General features: G+C 38.6%; 1 protein-coding gene across 1 annotated transcript; it reads right to left on the reverse strand.

Moving 5' to 3' along the window:
• Window positions 1–7978: 7978 nt before the first annotated feature.
• On the reverse strand, window positions 7979–16946 carry LOC100610717 (tubulin alpha chain-like). Its single transcript, XM_024356507.3, is given in 3 exon segments — window positions 7979–8484; window positions 8949–9033; window positions 16872–16946. Coding segments are annotated over 3 exon segments (654 nt in total). The 3' UTR covers window positions 7979–7990.
• Window positions 16947–25428: the final 8482 nt, after the last annotated feature.

A 25428-nucleotide genomic window follows, 5' to 3' on the forward strand; every position in this document is an offset into this window, starting at 1 on the left:
CCTTCCCCAATTTATTTTAGTCCTCAAAGTTGACCTCATTAACCATTTACTATTCTAACTTTCAGACATTTTCCTATGCACACATATAATTTTCTTTTTTCACATAGAGTATGAACTAGGTCACCTCCAAAATGCTGTGATTCTGTGATTCACTCTCTCTCTCTGAGTCATCCACTGATAATATAGTCCTTTTCATGGAGAAATAATTCCAATAGCTAATAGTTAATATCTGCCGAGTGCTTACTGTGTGTCAGGCACTCCTCTAGCTACTTTATATATACTATATATATTATATATACTTTATATTTGATAATATTACATATTATCACATGTAATTTTCACAACATCCTTATAAAATAGGTATAATTATTGACCCCATGTGACAGATAAGTGCAGATAAGTACAGACAATACACAGATGTCAAGTGACTCCTCCAAGACATAAGAGCAAGTCAAAATCCATGCCTTTAATTACTTTGCTCTATTGCCGCCATCTGGGAGACGATGGTTTTGCCACAAAAACTGTTAAAAATCATGTTAGATTTTTACATCTCTTAAGACAAGCATGGTACTGTTATATGGAAGAGGTTAACTAAACTGACCCTTTATTTTATAAAACTCCATGTAGCTGGATGAAGGAAAACAGCTACAGATTCAGGGTTCCCACTACCCCCACTCCCTTTTTATAGAAAATAGCTTCTTGTATGCAGTTCACGTAATGTCAAGTCTAGGATGTAGTCCAAATAATCAGGGAAAAATGGAGATACATAGAAAAGTACTTAAAGTTGGCAAGTACTAGGAGCTTAGTATTATTGGGGCCCAGGTGGAAACGCACAGAAGAAGCTTGCCTGGTTCCATTTCAGGCCTTTGGATATGCTCCACCAACTGCCATGGTCCCTGGGTCAGCTACTCGGCCCATTTGTTGATACAGTAGTATCCTCAATTTGATAGAATCGTAAGGACGCCTTAAATTTGGTTAGCAGTTCTACATTCTTGATGCAATAATATTTTCAGAGTGTGGGAGAACATCAAACTATGGAAATATCCCTGGAGAGATTTGCTTATTAAGTTAGTTTTCTTCCGTCTTCCTGGTAGTTTTTGTTTTTCTGCTAAACACCAGGGGTTTTGCCTTCATTTTTCAGATACATGTTTTTCATTTGTCTAGTGAACTTTTGAATACTTTTTGATGAGATATTAAGGTTGGAAAAAATAACCATCTCTTTAAAATAAGAAAGATTATGATAAGTATATAAAGCCCTAAAACTGAAGATATTCATTACAGCCTGTTAATTGGAATGAAAAGCTCATGCTTACTAATTCAGAGTCTATAAATAAAAGTCAAGGATTATTTGGGGCATCTTTGGGGTCCTTATTACTGATCCTGGTGAGCCTCCACCATTTCCAATGAGTAGGGTTGACACATAAAATACAGGCTGTTTAGTTAAATTTGAGGGTCAAAAAAATAGTGAGTCCATTTTTAGTCTAAGTATGCCTAAGTATTACATAGGATACACTTATATTAAAATAATTATCTGTTGTTTATCTGAAATTCAAATTTAACTGGGTATCATATTTTTATTGGCCAAATCTGGCAACCTACTGATGGACCACAGCAGAGGCAGCTAAGGGAAGGTACAAATAGTCACAAGTTGCTTGAGGAGTTCGGGGAACAATGTGAAATCTTGACTGCAAGTACTTCCTTGTGCTTCCCTGAGTTAAGGTGACCTTTCCTGACCTTCCTCTTGCGAGCTTTCTAGTAAGTCTGGAAGCCCATATCTAAGGGGGACCCTCAAAGTGACTGTCACCCTCATGACTTTGTTTCCAGTTCAAAATGGAATCTTCCTAAAAATAGCTGCATGTGGCCAACAAGAGATGATGAGGCTTGTGAAACTGGATGAACACAGCTTTGATGCCTATGTGGTTTTTCTGTCTTGGGAGATTTAATGGGATTGATGTGAAAGATTCCAGGTTCCCAGATAGACAGAAAAAGTCCTGTTATACATCTAGATGCATGATCAGACTCTAGTGGGTCAGAGTGCACAGACAGATGCAAACTTAGATGTTTATAAGGATCAGGTACAGACCCAAGTTTCAAGATGGGACCAGGTACAGACTTGAGTTTGAAGATCACCTTTTATGGCCTGTGGAAACAACAATGAACTACACAGTTTCCAGAAGGGAAATCACAGAGCAGATCTTGGCTTCATCACATGTAGGCTCTTATATTTGGTTCTGTCTAGATGGTATTTCAAAGACGGAGTTTGTTTACAACTCTGGAGTTCCAGGAAATTCTCTGATATACTCTTTGGACTCTCTCACTTTCTGAGAAAAAGAAGGGCTGAGGCTATAGAAAAGACATGAATTTTCTGGGCTGACAATGGCACTGCCCAGACCCTGAAGATGTGGTGCTGCTCCCTGCACAGTGCAAAAGAATTTTCATCTGTTTTGTTCCCTTTCATGGCACAAATAGCCGATATTTATGTAACACTGGTATTACAGGAGCCAAGGAGAGCAAATTATTAGGGATAATTTGGACCATAGTAGAGGCAGCTAAGGGAAGGTAAAAACTGGTTTTTGAATAGTCACAAGTTGCTTGAGGAGTTCTGGGAACAATGTGAAATAGGGATGTGTGGAATGGGAAGAATGTTGCTGGAAATTCACAAATGGCACATGAAGAGGGATGGTAGTGGGCTGTGATTTGGGTTGTAGGCCAGGGAGTGAGGAATAGCATTAGGGATTGGCCAGCTTGTCATTCATTCATCTGTTCCTAGGTATTTACTGAGTAACTGTCATGTGTTAGGTAGTATTCTGGGTTTTGAGATACAACAGTGAAGAAAACGAATTATTAGGCTTTAAGGAGCTTATAGTTCAGTCAGAGAGACTGATAAATAGGCAATGACAATATAGGAGATAGAAGAGGTAAGTGTAAACTGTGGAGGCAAACAGGAGCGTCAGCTAATTAAGTCTAGTTGTTAGGGTAGGGAATGGGGGACCCAGGAAAGGCTCTCAGCGGAAGTGACATTGGAGTTCTGCAGGGTGACTAAGAATTTTCAAGGACTTTCTCAGGCAAAGATGGAGAAATGGAAAAGTTTTGGACAGAGGGAAAGTCTGTACAGAATCTCTAAGATGAAGACAATGTGCACATTCTTCAGTATGGCTGGGCATAAAATCCAAGGGAGAGAGTGGCTGGGAAGGAAGACAGAGCTCTGTTGACTGTGTTAACAAGCTTGGACTTGTTCTGTGGGCTAATAAGCAGAAAAGGGACATCATCAGATGTGTGTTTTAGAGAAGTCACTAAGGTACCTGGGTATGGAGTGGATTTAACTGAGCATCAGCCAACATGGAGTAAGCTCGAATTCTTCTGTGTGTGGACCAGTGTCCCATATGGGACTAGGTAGGTCGCTGGAGCTAAGGCGGAGGGTAGGGGGCAGTGAGTTTTGTTTTTTGTTTTTCGGTTTCTTACAGGAGGCTACACCACCACATTGATTCCACTAAGAGTAACATGCCAGTAAATTTCCTGATTCTGCAAGGCAGATCTTTCTTTGTATTATTCTAAATTACCTTAGGATCCAAAAGGGCCATCACTGTAGAAAAAGGGTCTGGTGGCTGCGTGCAGTGGCTCATGCCTGTAATTCCATCACTTTGGGAGGCTGAGGCAGGTGGATCAGGAGGTCAGGAGTTTGAGACCAGCCTGGCCAACATGGTGAAACCCTGTCTCTACTAAAAATACAAAAGTTAGCCAGGCATGGTGGTGGGCACCTGTAATTCCAGCTACTTGGGAGGCTGAGGCAGGAGAATTGCTTGAACCTGGGAGACAGAGGTTGCAGTGAGCTGAGATTGCATCATTGCACTCCAGTCTGGGTGACAGAGTGAGACTCTATCTCAAAAAAAAAAAAAAAAAAAAAAGAAAAATGAAAAAGGGTCTGGTACATGTAGTAGCCTGTTAGGGTGATCAGGTCCCAACACCAGGTCGTAGGGGTGACAAAGTCTGGCAAAGTCAAAGGAATGAGGAAAGACAGTTTGAGAGAGCAAGTGGGTCCAGGTGGCCAAAGCGAGAATGGAGGCTGTGAAGGCCCCGAGCTCTGGAAGCCCAGACTATTTATTGGTGATAAAGAAACAGGTGATGAGAATGTGGGGGTCGAAAGGGCAAGCACATGATCTACAGTTGTGATGGTTTAGCATTTCCTTTGAAGCATGTGGAACATATTCTGCTACTTGAGATGATGGGGAGCATGTTCTTCTAGTTTAAGCTAGAAGCAAGGAGCCTGCAAGTCTGGACTCGTTCCAGGGCCCATGAGGGGTTTTATGCCCCAAGTCCTGGGCATTATGTCAGACCCACAAGTCCTGCCTCAGCTTTTTTCCCAACACTCGGCTTTTTCCCAACAGTAGCCAAGTGAAAATAACAACTGATGGAAAAAAAATGAAATTTAAGGAATTCTGGGGCAGGGACCTAGAAGTATATAACAGTAAGGGCCAAGACACTTGCAGAATTTCTAGCTTTATGACTCCTGGTCCTCTTTACCTTCTTTTCTTTCTATCCCCACAAGCTTGTGAGGATGAAAGGGTATTTTAGTGACCTTTGATCATATTCCTTTTTATGGGCCCTTCCTACACATTCAATAGCTTCTTTCTTTGTTATGAGAAAAAGATTAAATTAATGATCGTGATGATAAAATGAGTTGCACCGCCTGAGGCAATGTATGCCACACGTTGTAAGCAGTGGCGAATGTGGAGTAGTTGTAAATTTCTTCAAAGAAGTCTCTCTGGTCCAAATATGCACCAGCTCAGCATGCAGTGCTGCTCCCCTAGAACAGAGCGGGACAGGCCTTGTGGGCTCACCTCAAAGGAGGCAATGGAGTTTTGATTGGACCTCACCACAGGTAACCATTTTTTGCTTCAGAAGAAGTTATCAAAAAGCCAGAAAACATCTCTCCTCTTAAAACTAGTTGCTGAATACATCACTTATTTAATACCTCTCTTCTCCACCAAAGGCTGTGTGTGTGTGTGTGTGTGTGTGTGTGTGATCCAGATCTACTCAAACAGTTCAGAAGTAATGTTAAATAAGAAATGAATTCTGTATATGAATGAATTTCAATACATTTTAGTGTATAGACTGGTCTAAGTCTCTTGGCTTTCTAAAATATTTACCTTGTTTTTATTTTAAGAGAAGAAAACTTAGGCCTACCTCAGGGGAGGAAGCCACTCCTGGAAGACTGTTTAGCTTCACTTTTGAGGAAGGTTAAATATTCCTGTGGAATGAATTCCAGGGTGGAAAGGAAGCCTCCAGTCACATTGATAAAAGACCTTCAGTTCTGTCAAGCACAGACTGTGTGAAAGGTTTCCCTTTCTCCATATGTATGCGTATGTGTGTGTGTGTGTGTGTGTACGTGCACACACACCTATGCACACACACCTATGTCTATATTTAGATTAACACTGAATTGTGTTTCACAACCAAGCTGTAAGAAGGAAGACTAATCGTGGCAGACACCCCCACTGCCTCCCTGCTACCGCACGTGGTTTGAAAGTAACAAAATTCCCTGAATGGTAATATGCTACTTATCTTCCTGTCAGTCATTCAGTACCATTTATAAATTCTAGAAGGCTACTGTTAGTAAAACCCTCTTGCTTTCTATTCCTGAGCATGTTTCATCGTTGTCCATTTTGATCTTGGAAATGTAATCTTTAACAAGGTACCAATGTCTGTGAAATGTCACTCCAACAAAGGATATCAGTATTCTCCATGGCTTTTGTTGTACTCGGATTTGACCTTCATTGCTAATTGTTGGTCTGTCTTCCTAGCTTATGGCTTATTTGGACGTACATTTCTTCTGTTACCACTTCAAAGCTTTTGTCTAGAAATTAGACTGGTAAAATAATATAGAAGGGTTTTCTCCTATGATATCCTTTTCCTTTGATACAAATAATTGAAAATTGGGTATGATAGCATAAAAGGACTTAAAGTTTGAAAGTTTTAAGAAAGATTTGGAGAATCAGGAGTAAAAGAGAACAAATGCACGTGAGTATGAAATATTATTTTGCCCAAAATGCTACTTAAAATGGATTTGAATTTAGGTTTATTACAGAAGATGGTTACACGTTAGGTCTTTGAAGTTCTAACATCCAGGTGTTCTTTAAAAATCTATTTTAAAGTTCTAACTGGAGATTTTAGAATAAAATTGCCAGAATGTGAAGAGGTAAAAGAAAAGTCAGATTGGAAGATGCTACAAAAAATAAACTTCCCCATCAATGACCAGGCAGTGTGAATGGAAGTCAGATGGGAAAGGAAACAGATGCAGAGATGGTCTTGTAATTAATGGAGCTTGCAGCTCTTTAAAAATGTTAAACTTGGCTGGGCGTGGTGGCTCATGCCTGTAATCCCAGCACTTTGGGAGGCTGAGGTGGGCAGATCACTTGAGGTCAGGAGTTCAAGACCAGCCTGGCCAAGATGGTGAAACCCCATCTCTACTAACAATACAATAAAAATTAGCTGGGCGTAGTGGCACACGCCTGTTATCCCAGCTACTTGGGAGGCTGAGGCAGGAGAATCGCTTGAACTCGAGAGGTGGATGTTGCAGAGAGCTGAGATCGCACCAGTGCACTCCAGCCTGGGTGAGACAGTCAGACTCTGTCTCAAAAAAAAAAAAAAAAAAACAGGAAAAAGAAAAAGTGCTAACTTGAAAGAAGCAGGTACAGAGCGTGAAATGAGAGACTTCTCATAAAAGTCTACCATTCTGGCAGGGCCACCAGGGTGGGAAATTTCTTCATTTTTGGTACACAGGCTGGCATTTCAAAGATGTGAAGACACAGGTCTTTCTCTGAAGGTTGTGGATGGTTATATTCTTTAGATACAATTTCTAGAGCTTAGTGTATACTCATTCTAAGGAAAATATTTCTCTCTCAATCTGAGGACCTAAGAAAGCAATGGGAGGCAGAAAGAGAACTTACTCTGGTTTGTTACTTCAGGAAATTTCTTGATCCCTCTAATCCTAACTTCCTCATTTGTAAATTGGTGATGATTATAATAGGGTTGCTATGAATTTTAAATGAGATCATGGATATTGGTTGCTCAGAGCAATACCTGGCACATAGGAGCTGCTTAATAAATGGTAACCAGCAATTATTATTAAAATCATAGAGAGTAATTCATCTTAGGCTTTTGTCAAAAGAGACTTATTATCTTTGCTCAATTGCTTAGATGACTTGTGAACCCCTCTGAATTTACACTTGGCATTTGTCTTTTATTGGCAATTCTTTCAGTGTCCCTCCAGTATCTCTTAGACCTTACCTCTTTGGTGCACTCTGGCAGACTTCCAACTGGCAGATGGTGTCTGCCATCTTCCAGCCCAAGAGCTTCCATAAGCTATTGACGTCTGCTCTGTCTGTGTAGATGGCAGGGAGGAAGGGATGGGAGCTAAGAACCCTCCAGGAACAGCCCTCAGCCAGGGATTGATGGGAGGGATACACAAGTGCCCTAGCACCCTTCTCCTTCATGTGGAATTTTCTGATTCCCAGAGTTTCTCTGCGGATTAGCTCCAGTTGCCTATAATATTACCCAGTGAATAACAGACCCTTTAATGATTTTTTTTTCTCTTCTCTTTCTCACCATCTTACTCCCATGTTGGATTCCCCCTACCCCATTTCTCACATTTAACTACTTGAACTAGGATGCTAATTACTGGGTTTGAATCTGGGAAAAACCATATGAAGACATTTTCTTGAGGAAACAAAGTTGTCAAGTTGCTTTCTATTAATCTATTAATATCTGTTAAATAATCTTTTAATAGAATGTTTTTTGTTTTTCTGTTTCTTATATGAGAGGCTAGACCATGCATTGATTTCACTAAGAGTAACATGCTTAGTGAGGTTTTTTTTGACACTTAAAATGGAATTATTACTTTTATTGACAATTTAGGGATATAATGGACATTTTCACAGAACAAAAATGAGACAGTCCCAAGACAATGGAGTATAAAAGTATAGCACACAGGTTAATACTCTTCACCCTCATCCTTTCCCTCAGCACTATCTGCTCCAACCTCCTCATAATCCTTTTCAAGGGCAGCCATGTCCTCACGGGCTTCATAAAACTCTTCTTCCTCCATCCCCTCACCCACGTACCAGTGAACAAAGGCATGCTTTGCATACATCAGGTCAAAGTTTTGGTCCAGGTGAGCCCAGGCCTCAGCGACAGCTGTGGTGTTGTTCAACATGCACACAACTTTCTGTACTTTGGCTAGGTCTCCACTAGGCACCACAGTGGGAGGCTGGTAGTTAATACCAACCCTGAAGCCAATGGGGCACTAATCCACAAACTGGATAGTACACTTGGTCTTGATGGTGGCAATGGCAGCATTGACATCTTTGGGAACCATGTCACCATGGTACGACAGACAGCAAGCCATGTATTTACCATGGTGAGGGTCACATTTCATTACCTGGATGGCTGGCTCAAAGCAAGCACTGGTGATCTTGCTAAAGTTACCTTTATGGTTAACTTACATTTCCCTATACACGTTATTAACTTACAGTATTGTTTAAATAATTATACAGTGTAAAGGCGATATAAAAAGCATAATGGCTCTATTAAATTTATAATTAAATGCATTCACTTTAAGCATATAAGAGTAGGTGATATGGTTTGGCTCTGTGTCCCCACTCAAATCTCATCTCAAAATTATAATCTTCACATGTCAAGGGAGAGCCCTGGTAGGAAGTGATGGGATCCTAGGGATAGTTTCCCCCATGCTGTCCTATGATAGTGAGTGAGTTCTTATGAGATCTGATGGTTTTAAAAGTGGCCATTTCCCCTGCTCCCTCTCTCTCCTGCCACCGTGGGGAGATGTGCCTTTGCTTCCCCTTTCCCCACCATGATTGTGTAAGTTTCCTGAGGCGTCCCCAGCCACGTGGAACTGAGGGTCAATTAAACCTCCTTCCTTTATAAATTACCAGCCTTGGGTAGTTCTTTCCAGCAGTGTAAAAATGGACTAATACAGTAGGCATCACTTATGTGAAATGCTAAGGGGTAAATAATCTAAGATAAACAGGTCCAATGTCATTTAATTCCAATATCATCTACAGTCATGGAGTCTTGCTGAATTCAATTGTCTGCACACAGTAGTGATCGGTAACATAGGAACACTAGATTAAATTGATAGCTATTAACAAAGTTTAGAAGAATGGATATGGGAGGGGAATTGGCTGTCAGTTCATATTCTTTTACTACTTTATTATTTAAAAAGCAAAGTAAAAAGTGCGACTCTCTACATTTCTCACTTTGTTCTCTTATTTGAGGAATAAAAGGAGTGAAAATGGAAGCAAAGTATAAGTTCTTTCTTAGTAAAAAGCAGATTATATTCTCAATACAACTTTAATTAGAAGGTTATACCTGCATAACTTATTGGAGTAGCTTGATTTTGAATTTGGAGCCCATCTCTAGGAGGCAAATGAATAGAGACCAATAGGAAGGGACTGAAGGGGACAGGAAGGTTAAGGGCTCAGCTGGAAACCATATATAATCACAGATCATTATCTTACAACTGCTTCCTTATCGTAAATATAAAAGCGAGGCCAGAAGCATCCCACATTTATAGTACATGTTGATAACATATTATCATCATGGCACCTATTTTTCATTCTTTCTGAGGTTTCATGTCTTCCCAGGTTTACTTTTCTAGTTTCATGCATTGACTGCACATTTGATTCTGGGGAGCTGTTCCATCTGTGTGTCAGGTTGGCAAGAGGTAAAAAGTCTCTCACTAGTGTTGCCTACTCACAGGATGGTTCTGCCTTCCAAATACACCTGGGACCATACATTCAGTGTTTTGTGTTTGCCTATCAGGATGGTTTGCAAATGATATCAGTGGTTGTACCTTCAAAATAGCAGTTTTCAAACTCTTATTTTCCCAGCAATTGAATAATTTTTTCAGATATAATATTCTGTAGAACTCCAAAACATAATTATATATGAAAACACTGATTCAACAGATAGGTAGCTGAAAATGGTAACAGCCTGCTATATACTCTCACTGCATTCATTATTTATCCAGAAACATGAAAGAGATGGTAAGAAATTTTCATTTCAAAATTTAATCACCAACAATATCTAACTGCTGCTTGTATTTCTTATTATAAACATCAAAGTCAGACAGGTAGCACATAAAACTTGTAATACGTACTAAAATTTATAATTCAACAAAATTGAGACATGACCTGCTAGAAATTAAATTCTTATTGAAAAATCGACTATTACATGATAAGACTATGTTCCAAGCAGATGAGTCTGAATCTCATTTGGTGTAAACATGGGAGGGTCATGTTATTGCATGACTGGGTTACTGATATGGGAAAAATGAGTTATCATATAAATCTTATAGAAATACAGTTTACTGTGATAAGCTCAAAGGATGTGCACTTAGCAAATCATACCAACAGATATCAGATCAGGCTGGGGGATATTCAAGAATCATGGATTCTCTATTCTCCTTGGTTCTCCCTGTACAAAATTCTATCTGATTGCCAAAAACCCAGAATAGGGCCTCTTCTAACCCTTTATAATTCAAATTTGTCACCCTGAAACTCCAGCACGATTTCCTAACATGATTGCAAAATCCCATTAACCAACCCTTGTAGTAACTTAGTCACATTGTTTTTTTTTACTTCACCACTAGCATCATCTTGCTACACTGCCACAGATTATGTAATAATGGCCAGGTGTTGTGCATGCCCACTATGGGCTGGCCTAGCATATAGGCCTCAGTAAAGCCATTCACATATGTGGGCACTTGCTTGTACATCTGAAGAATGAGAGTAAATCAGGCACTGACTTTGAAAAAAGAAAAAGACCAGGGCTAATCTATATTTTTACTAAGAAATACTTAACAGAAGGTCATCTATACATACAGATTTTTACAGAAGCTTTTTTTTTTTTTTTTTTGAGATGGAGTCTCATCCTGTCCTCCAGGCTAGAGTACAGTGGCATGATCTAGGCTCACTACTACCTCCACCTCTTGGGTTCAAACGATTCTTGTGCACCAGCCTCCTGAGTAGCTGGGACTACAGGCGCCCAATACCATGCCTGGCTAATTTTTGTATTTTTAGTAGAGATGGGTTTCACCATGTTGGTCAGGCTGGTCTTGAACTCCTGAGCTCAAATCAAGCAATCTGCCCTCCTCAGCCTCCCAAAGTGTTGGGATTTCAGGTGTGAGCCACCATGCCTGGCCTATAGAAGCTTAGTATACTGAGATTTGCACACAAGAATGGGTTAACAAGGCAATACCTTGAAAGGATGTTCCCCAAAATGTGTTAAAATGTCTATAATACATGTGAGTTAATAATTTCTGGTATATTCCCAAAGTGTTAAAATATATTAAAATAAAAAATTTGAGTGAAATTATTTGTATGAAACATGTTGAACTATGCAGAATTTTAGAGCTTCTAGAAACATAGCTTGAAAATATATCCTAAAATGAGGTCCCTGACTTTGGGTGGCTGTTTGCAGATTGAATTTGGATTATTGCCATTTCACAAATGAAGAAAGAAAAAACAAACATCTCCCCCTAAAAAAAAAAAAAGTCAAAGGAATTTCAGTTGACACAGGCATGATTACTCAGGAACTCAGTGGCAGAAATGAAAAGTGGAACTGAGGTCTTCTGTGCTGAAGTCCAGGAATCAAATGAACTAAACTTCCAGTAAGTAGAGCCTAGCACAGAAGTTACAGATTAGAGCTGCATTATTGTAATTTGGGGTAAAACAAAATTCATTTCACTCAACTGGGAACTATTAATTGTTTAAAAATAATACTAAGATATAATTTCCTATTACTTTGACTTTTTTCCTAATCCATGTCTGATGGCTTGGGAATGATAAACAATTGAAATGTAAAGCTATGTGTAGAAATAATCATTAGGCTATGAAGACAGAACCAGTACTGGTAGAAATTGTAAGCCACTGTCTTTGGCTATAAAATCATCCATAATAATCTTCTTAATAGTTTTTGAGCCATCAGATAGATTATAAAGGGTTTGTAAAAAACCAAGTGTCATTTGCTTTTCCTTAACAAATGCTAAAGTACATTCCCAATAGATGATCATTTTACATGACCAGCATTTAAAGAAATCCTTTTCCTCAAAGTAAAATTTAGAACAGTCTACTGTAGACTGAAGGTTTGGGTGGTTATTTGCATCTAATCTCATTCTCATGGGAAGTTTTGAGCCACCCCCTCTCCCTATCATGGGGATTTAAGGGGTGGCTCAGGCAAGGTGCTCACCTTGGAAATGCATGACAAGGTTTCAGTAGTGGAGGAAGGCATGGGGTGAGTATTCATTAAAGCCATTTAGTTTGCTCACTCAAAAGATAAGTTGAAAGGATGAAAAAGGATCTAGAAATGGAAAACAAAGTCAATAGTAGAATTGAGACAATGTGAAAGCAGGTGGACACGGAGCATAAAAGGGTCTCGTACCTTTATTGATTTTCAAGCATGTGATTTTATTAGTTTTGGAAGGTAGGTATAAACATATGTTTATGTATGTGCAATCATTCTTTTCCTTTTACTGAGAGTCCTTGATATAATGTAGGGATTAGGGTCAGTGATAGTGGGTATAAATCAACAAAGGAACAGATCTTATAAACCAGTTCAGTTAAAGAACATTAATAACTAATAATCACATGAGAAGATAGGGCATGTTTAGGCCATTGCATACAAACAGAGGATACATTTTAAAAAATTTTAAGTTCCAGAATACATGTGCAGGATGTGCAGGTTTGTTACATAAGTAAATGTGTGCCATGGTGGTTTGCTGCACCTATTAACCCATTGCCTAGGTATTATGCCCTGCATGCATTATCCCTTTATCTTGATGCTCTCCCTTCCCCCACCCTCCCAACAGGCCCCAGTGTGTGTTGTTCCCCTCCCTGTGTCCATGTGTTCTCGCTGTTCAGCTCCCACTTATAAATGAGAACATGTGGTGTTTGGTTTTCTGTACCTGTGTTAGTTTGCTGAGGATAATGGCTTCCAGCTCCATCCATGCCCCTGCAAAGGACATGATCTTGTTCCTTTTTATGGCTGCATAGTATTCCATGGTATATATGTACCACATTTTCTTTATCTATTATATCATTGATGGGCATTTGGGCTGGTTCCATGTCTCTGCTATTGTGAATAGTGCTGCAATGAACATAGGCGTGCATGTATCTTTACAATAGAATGATTTATATTCCAAAGGAAACATTTTATATCAAAAATATACTATCCCTATAATATGTATTTGTACCCAGTGGGATAATTCTGGGAGTAAGGCAGTGTAATGCAGTTTGTTGGGTTGTTGCAGAGGTTCAAATGTTCTGCTCCCAAACATGACTTTCTTTCTTCATTCTTCTTTTTGACAAGAATACTTACAGACTTGGCAGAGTAGAAACAATGACAGAATATATATTCTTAGTAGATAAACAGGTTATTAAAGTACCTTTTGATTGGATAGGGCCAAAAAGTATCATGAATAACCAAATGTTCATTTTATTCCAGGGAGGATGTTGGGTAAATGACTCTGATTTAGGGCCAGGTGTTAACAACCTGATCTAGTGGCAAAAGAGACTTGCTGTGTCACTTTGGAAAGCATGTGTTGACGAACATTGTTGCTCTTTCTAATGGCAGTCTTTCTCATCATTCGCCACAGCTGAGAAGGCAGGCATCTCCCACAAAGTTGTTTAGATGACAGGTGCTTCTTGCATGGACGCTCTGAGTTAACTACTTTTATAGAGATCCCTTTCCAGCTCAAGCTGGGATTACAGAAACCATTCAGCAAATGAACATTGACTGAACCAGCTGCTCCATATATAACATATTGAGGCTCTTCAACTTGTTTGGAGCCTGGTACAATTTATCTGCACAGGTGCTGCAGTTGGAAAGCTATTAAATTTTCATTTATGTTGGCATTTCACAGGCATTCAAGCTTTCCAGAGCTGGAACAGGCTGCCATCTTAAATGATAGGATTTATAGGAAGTTCAAATCTTATAGAGAGAAAAGGGAACATGTAGGCAATGATCTTGTTGGCTCATAATGTCTCCTTGATTTCTGAACTTATTCAGTATTTTGTCCTTCCTGCATTCCAGATGCTGTTGTGCCAGATTCATTAACTGACTAACCCTGCTTTTCATTTTAATGACAAACATTTCAAACGTCCAAATAATAAACTCTGGTCTCAATAGTGACTGCTGACTTTAATCACTGGTCATCTGCTAGTCAGCTCTAGCTTAGTCTTAAAGACTTGCCTGAAGTTACCATTCTGTGGTGCTATATGAAAAAAACATTAAAAATGGCCCAAAAGACTAGATTATCATATGAATGGATTATTATTTTCACCCAAACACAGATGAAAGTGACACAAATAGGATAAATACATCCTATTCTGGAGCAGGGCATGTCTAGAGTGAGTAGAAAAGAGACAAAAATATGAAAATTGGTTAGCCCTTACACTAGAAGCTGGGAGTAAAGTGACATATTAAAAATTCCTTTAAGTTTCTTAAGAAATGATTTTATCCTTGAGTCTGAATGTTAAACACATGGAACCTGTTGGACTCTTGATTATACGGTGGGAGTCCTATACTTACTTTATAAGATGGCTACATACATTGGGTCTTTTTATCTAGCCTGAGTTACTGTATTAGAAAGAACATTAAGATAGTAGTTACATGTCAAAGGGGATTTACAATATTACAGTGCACTGTGCTGTGATACTTCTCTCCTTTTATTCTCTCCCCATTCTCCTCCTTCTCCTTAGAACATACAGAAGGCAGAAATTTTCTAAACTCCTTTTATCTTTAATATTTACCATGTGCCTGGCCCTCTGCTAAGCATATAGTCTTAATCACCTCACTTAATGCCCCCAACACACAACAGAGGTAAGCATTATTGGCACCATTTTACAGAAAGGAAACTGAGGCTAAGAGAGTGAAGAAACTCATGCAAGTTTCTGTAACTAGTAAGTGATACAGCTGAGGTTCAAATCCATGTCTCACTGCAAAAGCCTTTTACTCTCACCTGATTGATACGCATCAACTTTAAATCAATGTTTTCTTTAAAAAAATTTAGAGAAAAAGAGACCAAGTCTTTGACTTGAGTTAAAAAGGAATTCCATAAATCTGAATCTCAAAATACCTTTAAGTTAATGAAATAAGAAACAATATGAAGAAGGGAAGGCATTCTCAGGGATTGGAATAGTTACTATTCCCATAGCATTGTGCCTGTTTCATCAAATATGAATTGATGATGACTCAATAAAAAAAGACCCCTAAGCCCTGAAGCTGAAGAATGTAAAGACATCTTTTGAGACTTGACAGTCAGTGAATGTTTGATTCTTCACCATTGCTATGTATTAAGGGCAAATATAGATCTAATTACAGAATGTAATTTTATTCTTCTCAGTATTCTAGACAGAAAGTGCATTCAGCAGCAGTGACGTCTACTCCAGAGAAATGTGGCTGGAGAGTCACAGGCAGTGCCAGCAATTGCTCACCCAAGAAGCACTGTTCCTGTGGATTGACAGATGTCTTTGGGATCAAATGTGGTAGTTGTCTTGGAGGGCTTAGGAAGGTTGAATGCTGAGAAATGATGGCCCTATGGATGGTTGTTGTGAAATAGATCTTTGTTAGGCAGGCAGGGATTTGTTTAAGATCCCAAACACTGAAATGGTTGTCTTACCACATGCAACATGGCTTTTATGATGGGAATGTTCAGCAACTTGAGGTCAAGAGGAGTTTCAATAAAAAGAGGAAAAGCACATAGGTCAATTACATTTTGCTCATCTGGACAGGTGTTTGCCTCTGAAGCTCGGCATGTCTTTGGACACAGTGCATCCTTCTGTCATGTACTTTAGCCATTGTGGGCAGGTGTTTCGTTACTGCGATGCTGCCAGTGGATTAGGGGGACTGCTTGCTGATGGAGCTCACTGGCAGCTCCTTGTGCATCTTCTTACTGTTCTTACCCTCCAGGAGGTGTCATGCCTTCATCATCTTCTACTGCTCACCTCAGGCACAGCATGTGCTTTATCCCCTGGCACCACCGTGAACCTGGGAGCATGGCATCTGTCCTTGAAGCTGATTGTGTCAAGCATTTAATATTTGTACACTTAAACCTTGCCAGAAGCTAAATGGGCACAACATTTTCTTAAAACTTATTCTTAACATTTGACAACTAATTTTTTTAAAGGTTTAACCAGCTTATTTTGTTGGCATTTTCTATTATTGTTTTATGAATTTTCTATTAATTCTCCATTCACACAAGTGCCAAAATTGATGTGCCCTTTATTTGTCATTAATTTTATGTAACTCAGTATCTATGGATATTTAAACTTCTTTAAGCATGTTTCATGGTGGTAGTGGCCATTACAAAAATTTTGAAGTTCTTAGAGCCATCCAAAAGAGGGAAGATGGAAAAAAATAAGAATCTTCACTTTTCTAGAGGAAGTGGGACCAGACCTTCCAGTATTCTAGAATGTGTAAAATAATTGCTGTTTAAAACCACAAGACTGTTTAAGCATCTATAGTGCAGTTTTGTTTGTTTCAGAAGGACATCATTTAGTTTCTCTGTATTACATACAGTGTCTGATAAATAATCCCCCGTGCCTGTACATTCATCCTGTTAGGAGTTTAAAGACTTTATTCTCACAGATTATACAGGCTGACTTTTGTTTATGCTGTTATAATAAGGATTTTTGTTTATGCTGTTATAATAAGTAGTTTGTTGCCTGTTATAAGTAGCCTTGCAAATAATGTTCTGGAATTATCAGGTACACTAAAATCTTTTTGGCCTGGAATGTATTCATTGATCCTACTCACCTCATTGTGCTCAACTTAGCCTGTCTAAGCTTCCTTACTTGTTTCCACGGATTTCCCTCCAAGTCGGAGTCCCTATAACCAGTACTGCCAAAGCAGGTACACTCAAAGTTCATTCACCCTGATGGATCATAGATTCCCATGTCTACCAGACACAGTGGGAATATACTGTGAAAAGAGAATGTATCAAGTTCTTCTGGCTGGCATCTCATGAGACTCTCTTGGCATATTGGCCAATATGCTTTTAAGATTCTCATAGTCTTTGTCTTTAGAAAAAACAGTTTTAAGTTGTGGAAAAACTAATACATAACATAAAAGTTACCATTTTATCTATTTTTTAAAACTATACAGTTTAGCGACATTCACATTTAGAACATTCACATTGTTCTGCATCCATCACCACCAACCATCTCCAAAACATTTCTTATCTTGCAAAACTGAAACTGTGTACCCATTATATAAGAACTCCACATCCCTCCCTTCCCCTAACCCCTGGAAACCACTATTTTACTATCTTTATGAATTTGACTGCTCGATATACCTCATATAAGTGGAATCATGTGGCTTTTGTCATTTTGTGACCAGGTTATTTTACATGGCATAATGTCTTCAAGATTCGCTCACGTTGTAACACGTATCAGAATTTCCTTCCTTTTTAAGGCTAAATAATATTCTATTTTATGTATGTACTACATTTTGTTAATTCATCATCTGTTGATGGACACTTTACTTGCTTCTACCTTTTGGCTATTGTGAATAATTCTGCTACGAACATGGGTATACAAATATCTGCTCAAGTTCTTGTTTCCAATCCCTTTAGTTATATACCCAGAATTGGAATTGCTGGATTATATGGTGATTCTATTTTTAGCTTTTGAGGAACTGCTGTGCTGTTTTTCACAGTGCCTTCACTATTTTACGTTCCCACCAAAAGTGCACAAGTGTTCCAGTTTCTCTACATCCATGCTAACATTTATTTCTGTTTCTTTTTTTGATAATAGCCATTTGAACGGATGTGAAATGTTATTTCATTGTGGTTTTTAATTTGTATTTCTTTAATGATTAGTGATGTTGAGCACTTTTTCATGTGCTTATTGGCCATTTGCATGTCTTCTTTAGAAAAATGTCTATTCAACTCCTGTGCCCATTTTTAATTTGTTTTTCTTGTTGTTGAGTTGAGTTGTAGGAGTGAGTTCTTTGTATTATCTGAATATTAACCCCTTCTCATATATATATATAAAACCCCTTATCATATATATATAATATTATGTACATATATATATATTTATTTTATTTTTGAGACAGGATCTTGCCCTGTTCTCCAAGCTTCGAGTCCAGTTGTGTGATCACAGCTCCCTGCAAACTTCAACTCCTGACCTCAAGTAATCTTCCCACTCTGGCCTCCCAAAGTGCCGAGATTACAGGCATGACACACCATCCTAGCCTCAGATATATATTTTTTTCCTTTCCATGGGTTACCTTCTCACTCTATTGATAGTGTCCTTGGTACATAACAGTTTTAGATTTTGATGTAATCCAATTTATCTATTTCCCTTTTTTGCCTTTGCAGCCTTTATTATTATTATTATTATTATTATTATTATACTTCAAGTTTTAGGGTACATGTGCACAATGTGCAGGTTAGTTACATATGTATACATGTGCCATGTTGGTGTGCTGCACCCATTAACTTGTCATTTAGCATTAGGTATATCTCCTAATGCTATCCCTCCCCCGTCCCCCCACCCCACAACAGTTCCCAGAGTGTGATGTTCCCCTTCCTGTGTCCATGTGTTCTCATTGTTCGATTCCCGTCTATGAGTGAGAACATGCGGTGTTTGGTTTTTTGTCCGTGCGATAGTTTACTGAGAATGATGATTTCCAATTTCATCCATGTCCCTACAAAAGACACGAACTCATCATTTTTTATGAATGTTGACTGTCTTCATAGTGTTTTTATCCTGATGGAAAAATTTTGGTTACTTTGCTGTTTTCTTAAGCTTTATGTTACAGACCTTTAATTAACCTCGCTGCCTGAGATGCTTTTCATTCCTGTAGATTTTGACGTCCAGCCTGAATTGTAGCTCCTTATGGAGTGCCAGCAAGCAAGCAATGGGGCCAAGGGACCTTACAGGCCAAGTTGACTTCTATTTATGTTCTCTTCAAAATTGGAGTTCTATTCTAAACGGCAACACTTTATTTGGTTGGCTTGATAGCCTCAGGATTCCACCATCTTTTATATCTATTTATTCACCGTTCCCTGGTGCTTATAATTTCAATTTGTGCAGTTTGTTTAATCCCTATTTGTGCCATCTGAAAAATTAATGATCATACCTGATACTGTCATCTAGGTCAGGTTTGGTTTTTTTTTTGAATATTTTATTATTTAAACTTTTTCCACATCTTTCTCCCCTACTTAATGATTTCTTACCACGTTGTTTCATAAATAAGCTTTTCAAATCTGTAATTTGAACTAACTCTTAGATAACTTCTGAATTAGAAAAAATTATTCTTTTTTTTTCTCACTTATAACCCTTTCTGGCACACTTTGTGCACAGAATTACGTGTTAAGTAAAATTTTTATCCTTAGTAACCTAAAACTTTAGTGGAACCCTAAAAAGGAAGAAATCCTGAATAATAGTGGGCATTTATAGGTAAGAACAATTCACAATTTTAGAAACATATTTTCCCCATATTACAACTCTTCTTAATTGGAAATGACCCAGATATTAAATGAGCATTAAAAATAACTTTAAGATTTTAATTTATGCAAAAAGTTTACCGAAGACATTTATCCCATTCACTGTACTTATTACTTTTAACAAACAAGATATGAGACATCAACTAACGTATGTAAAATAATCATTGGTTTGGTCTGGAAAGGTGGGACAACTTGAGGTGAGGAGTCTTGGGGGCTTTCAGATCACAGGTTGGAGACAAATGGTTGCATTCTTCTGAGTTTCCAATTAGCCTTTCCAAAGGAAGCAATCAGACATGAATTTATCTCAGTGAGACTTTGAATAGAATGGGAGGCAGACTTACCCTAAGCAGCTCCTAACTTGCATTAATACTGATATTTTAAAATATTTAGCAAAGACAAACATAAAATTCAGACAAAATGTATGCTGAAAATTCTGAAGGCATTTCTATTTTTATTCCATCAATAATTTTAAGGCTAGCTTGTTTAGTAAAGTTTTACTTTAAGTCACGTTAACTTGAAAGTTGCTTAGACTTACTTAATTTATAAGTGTTCTTTTACTTATAAGCCAATTTGGTAGACATAACATATAACAATAAGTGTACATACAAATAAACACATCTAGACATGTATACACAGAAAGATCCAATAGCTTGACACCTTAGCCATGAGATAGCAATATAAGCTTGCTGGTTTTACTTTGCCCTAATAGATAATCCAAAGAAGGCTGTGAACCAAAATTTTGGGTAAAGCAGTCTCCATGGCCGTTTGATTTTTAAAGGCTAAAACCTCCCCAGACTCCAGGAACACGAGGGCCAAACTGTACAAAAGGAGGGCATCACACATTAACCAGGCTTCCTGCTTACAACAGGAGCACAAAAGCACATGCAATGCCATCCCACTTTCCCATTAGACAGGAAACTTCAGATTTTAAACAAATTTGGGGCCAAGCAGTATTGCAACTGCAAGAGAAAATTCTAAGGAGGGTTTAATACTAGGCCTCAGAACCTCTCCCAAGAGCATCTCCTTTTGAGAGTTTGAGGTCCACAGAACCCACGGAGCATCCTCCTGTGGGGTTCAATCTTAGAGTTCCAGACATCTCTGACCTTAGGTGGGTGCCACATGCAGGTTTCCCCTCCAAAGCATATTATGAGGTTTATAAGAATAGGAAACAGCCACTGTAAGACTCTTTCTCTGGGCTGGCTCGCCAAAATATGTTAACGGTGGAGGGTGTCCAGGTTCTTGGCATCTTGAACAAAGAATTGGACAAAACGCACAAACAAAGCAAGGAAGGAATGAAAGGATTTATTGAAAATGAGAGTACACTCCACAGTGTGGGAGTGGGCCTGAGCATAGGGGCTGTAAGGCCAGGTTTTTTTTTTTTAAATATATATATTTTAAAGCAGCTAAACCCACTTTTTCTAACAGAAGCTTAAGTGAAAACTCAGTACAGCTGATAAGAGCAGCAGCTTCTCTGTTTGGGGCAAGGGATAAAGAAGTTCAGACTCCTGCTTTCCCTCCTCCAGTTCCTGAAGCTTTTCTTCTGAACTTCGATAGAGGCTTTATGGAGTCTACTCAGAAGAGAAAGACCCGCTGATAAGGTAGGAAATGGAACACAGTCATTCACTCCTTCTTTCCCAGCCCTACTTACATCAAAGCAATTCTGCTTTCATATGTTAAACGGGTTTAGAAGTCCATGTAACGTTCAACTTAAACAACAGGATTCTCCATGTGAAATAGCTGTTCAAAGACCTCCAATCTAGTTCACAGGCCAAAACGTCAATCCATATAGAGCTGAGGACTTGTAACCATGATACAGCTCTATGACACCCCAATGTGGGTACTAACCCAGGTGAATAGCTCACACAGGGAAGATTCAAAACTCAGAGGAGGGTCACCTGGCAAAGAGACCAGTTACTAAGACACAGAACTCTTAGTTTTGATTATAGAAATTGTAAACTGGAAGGAAACTCAGAGATCACCTAGCCCAGAAGCTGCAAATGATGTGTTGGTATACATAGCATTTAAAAAATTAGTCAACAGCATTAAAAAAATCAGAAATTAGACATAGGGCTTTTTGAAACCTACAGGGTTGGTCCAGTGGGAGGGGGCCGGACAGAACTGCCACAGCTTGCAGAAATCATACAGATTATATAGCAATTTCACTTATCATCCTTCCCTCAACTACCTCCACCTGACCATCTTTGTTAATCCAAAACAGAGGGCCTTGATTGCCTGTATGGCCTGTGTTCCATGGGATGGGCAAGGGCCTCAGATGTTTCTTATAGATAAGGAATGAATCTCCAGGTTGGTGATGCTCAAAAGTCTGAACTCACAATGCCCACCTATACATCTGTCATACTTGGGCATTCTCAGAATAGGCTTAAGTTATCACTGTCAGGTTCTTCTATCATCTGCCATAAACTTTTTGTGCTTAACATAATACCCTTGAGATTCATCCATGTTATAGCATGTGATCAAATTTCCTTCTTTTTAAAAATGGTGTAATATTTGCAGTATGAACATCATCAAAGTATACAGTCACCAGACTATCCAAGGTCAATGCTGAAGAAAAAAATCTTAAAAGCAGCTAGATAAATAGGTCAGTTCACATACAATAGGAACCCCATCAGACTAACAGCAGATTTCTCAGCAGAAGCCTTACAAGCCAGGGGAGATTGGAGGCCTATATTTTTAATTTTTTTTATTATTATTATACTTTAAGTTTTAGGGTACATGTGCACAATGTGCAGGTTAGTTACATATGTATACATGTGCCATGCTGGTGTGCTGCACCCATTAACTCGTCATTTAGCATTAGGTATATCTCCTAATGCTATCCCTCCCCTCTCCCCTCACCCCACAACAGTCCCCAGAGTGTGATGTTCCCCTTCCTGTGTCCATGTGTTCTCATTGTTCAATTCCCATCTATGAGTGAGAACATGCGGTGTTTGGTTTTTTGTCCTTGAGATAGTTTACTGAGAATGATGATTTCCAATTTCATCCATGTCCCTACAAAGGATATGAACTCATCATTTTTTATGGCTGCATAGTATTCCGTGGTGTATATGTGCCACATTTTCTTAATCTGGTCTACCATTGTTGGACATTTGGCTTGGTTCCAAGTCTTTGCTATTGTGAATAGTGCCGCAATAAACATACGTGTGCATGTGTCTTTATAGCAGCATGATTTATAGTCCTTTGGGTATATATCCAGTAATGGGATGGCTGGGTCAAATGGTATTTCTAGTTCTAGATCCCTGAGGAATCGCCACACTGACTTCCACAATGGTTGAACTAGTTTACAGTCCCACCAACAGTGTAAAAGTGTTCCTGTTTCTCCACATCCTCTCCAGCACCTGTTGTTTCCTGACTTTTTAATGATTGCCATTCTAAGTGGTGTGAGATGATGTCTCATTGTGGTTTTGATTTGCATTTCTCTGATGGCCAGTGATGATGAGCATTTTTTCATGTGTCTTTTGGCTGCATAAATGTCTTCTTTTGAGAAATGTCTGTTCATATCCTTTGCCCACTTTTTGATGTTTTGTTTTTGATGTTTTGTTTTTGATGTTTGTTGTTTTTTTCTTGTAAATTTGTTTGAGTTCATTGCAGATTCTGGATATTAGCCCTTTGTCAGATGAGTAGGTTGTGAAAATTTTCTCCCATTCTGTAGGTTGCCTGTTCACTCTGATGGTAGTTTCTTTTGCTGCGCAGAAGCTCTTTACTTTAATTAGATCCCATTTGTCAATTTTGGCTTTTGTTGCCATTGCTTTTGGTGTTTTAGACATGAAGTCCTTGCCCATGCCTATGTCCTAAATGGTAATGCCTAGGTTTTCTTCTAGGGTTTTTATGGTTTGAGGTCTAACATTTAAGTCTTTAATCCATCTTGAATTAATTTTTGTATAAGGTGTAAGGAAGGGATCCAGTTTCAGCTTTCTACATATGGCTAGCCAGTTTTCCCAGCACCATTTATTAAATAGGGAATCCTTTCCCCATTGCTTGTTTTTGTCAGGTTTGTCAAAGATCAGATAGTTGTAGATATGCAGCGTTATTTCTGAGGGCTCTGTTCTGTTCCATTGATCTATATCTCTGTTTTGGTACCAGTACCATGCTGTTTTGGTTACTGTAGCCTTGTAGTATAGTTTGAAGTCAGGTAGCATGATGCCTCCAGCTTTGTTCTTTTGGCTTAGGATTGATTTCGTGATGCGCGCTCTTTTTTGGTTCCATGTGAACTTTAAAGTAGTTTTTTTCCAATTCTGTGAAGAAAGTCATTGGTAGCTTGATGGGGATGGCATTGAATCTATAAATTAAGTTGGGCAGTGTGGCCATTTTCATGATATTGATTCTTCCTACCCATGAGCATGGAATGTTCTTCCATTTCTTTGTATCCTCTTATTTCATTGAGCAGTGGTTTGTAGTTCTCCTTGAAGAGGTCCTTCACGTCCCTTGTAAGTTGGATTCCTAAGTATTTTCTTCTCTTTGAAGCAATTGTGAATGGGAGTTCACTCATGATTTGGCTCTCTGTTTGTCTGTTATGGGTGTATAAGAATGCTTGTGATTTTTGTACATTGATTTTGTATCCTGAGACTTTGCTGAAGTTGCTTATCAGCTTAAGGAGATTTTGGGCTGAGACAATGGGGTTTTCTAGATATACAATCATGTCATCTGCAAACAGGGACAATTTGACTTCCTCTTTTCCTAATTGAATACCCTTTATTTCCTTCTCCTGCCTGATTGCCCTGGCCAGAACTTCCAACACTATGTTGAATAGGAGTGGTGAGAGAGGGCATCCCTGTCTTGTGCCAGTTTTCAAAGGGAAAGCTTCCAGTTTTTTCCCATTCAGTATGATATTGGCCGTGGGTTTGTCATAGATAGCTCTTATTATTTTGAGATACGTCCCATCAATACCTAATTTATTGAGAGTTGTTAGCATGAACGGTTGTTGAATTTTGTCAAAAGTGGAGGCCTACTTTCAACAATATTAAAGAAAAGATTTCAACCAATAATTTTATATCTTGCCAAACTAAGCTTCATCAGTGAAGGAGAAATAAAATCTTTTCCAGACAAGCACGTGTTAAGGGAATTTGTTACCAGTACACCAGCATTACAAGAGATCTTTAAGGGAGTTCTAAACATGGAATCAAAAGTATAATACCTGTTACTGCAGAAATGTGCTTAGGTAAATAGTCCATAGATCCTATAAAGCAACCACCCAATAGAAAATATAAAGCAACCACCTAACAAGTTTGCAATAGGATCAAACCTCACATATCAATATAAACCTTGAATGTAAATGGTCTAAATGCTCTACTTAAAAGGCTCAAAGTGGCAATTTAGATTAAAAAGCAGGACCCATCTGTCTGCTATCTTCAAGAGACCCATCTCACTGACAACATTCATAGGCTCAAAGTAAAGCTGGAGAAAGATCTATCGTTCAAACACAAAACAAAAAAAGAGATGAGGTTGCTATTCTTGTATCGGATAAATCATACTTTAAACCAACAACAGTAAAAAAGACAAAGAAGGACATTACATAATGATGCAGGGTTTAATTCAACAAGAAAACAACTATCTTAAATATGTATGCAACCAACATTGGAGCACCCAGATTAATAAAACAAGTACTTCTAGACCTAAAAAAGACTTACACTGCCACTCAATAATAATAGGAGACTTCAACACCCTACTGACAGTACTGAACAGATCATCAAGGCAGAAAACTAACAAATAAATTCTAGACTTAAATTTGATGTTTGACCAATTGGACTTAAAAGACCTAATAGAATACTCCACTCATCAACCACAGAATATACATTCTTCTCATCTGTATGTGGTAAATACTCCAAGATTACAACATGCTGGCCAAAAGCAAGTCTCAATAAATTTATAAAAATGAAATA

The sequence above is a fragment of the Pan troglodytes genome, chromosome 4 (assembly GCF_028858775.2).
Source record: "Pan troglodytes isolate AG18354 chromosome 4, NHGRI_mPanTro3-v2.0_pri, whole genome shotgun sequence".
In the NCBI taxonomy this organism is placed as follows: Eukaryota; Metazoa; Chordata; class Mammalia; order Primates; family Hominidae; genus Pan; species Pan troglodytes.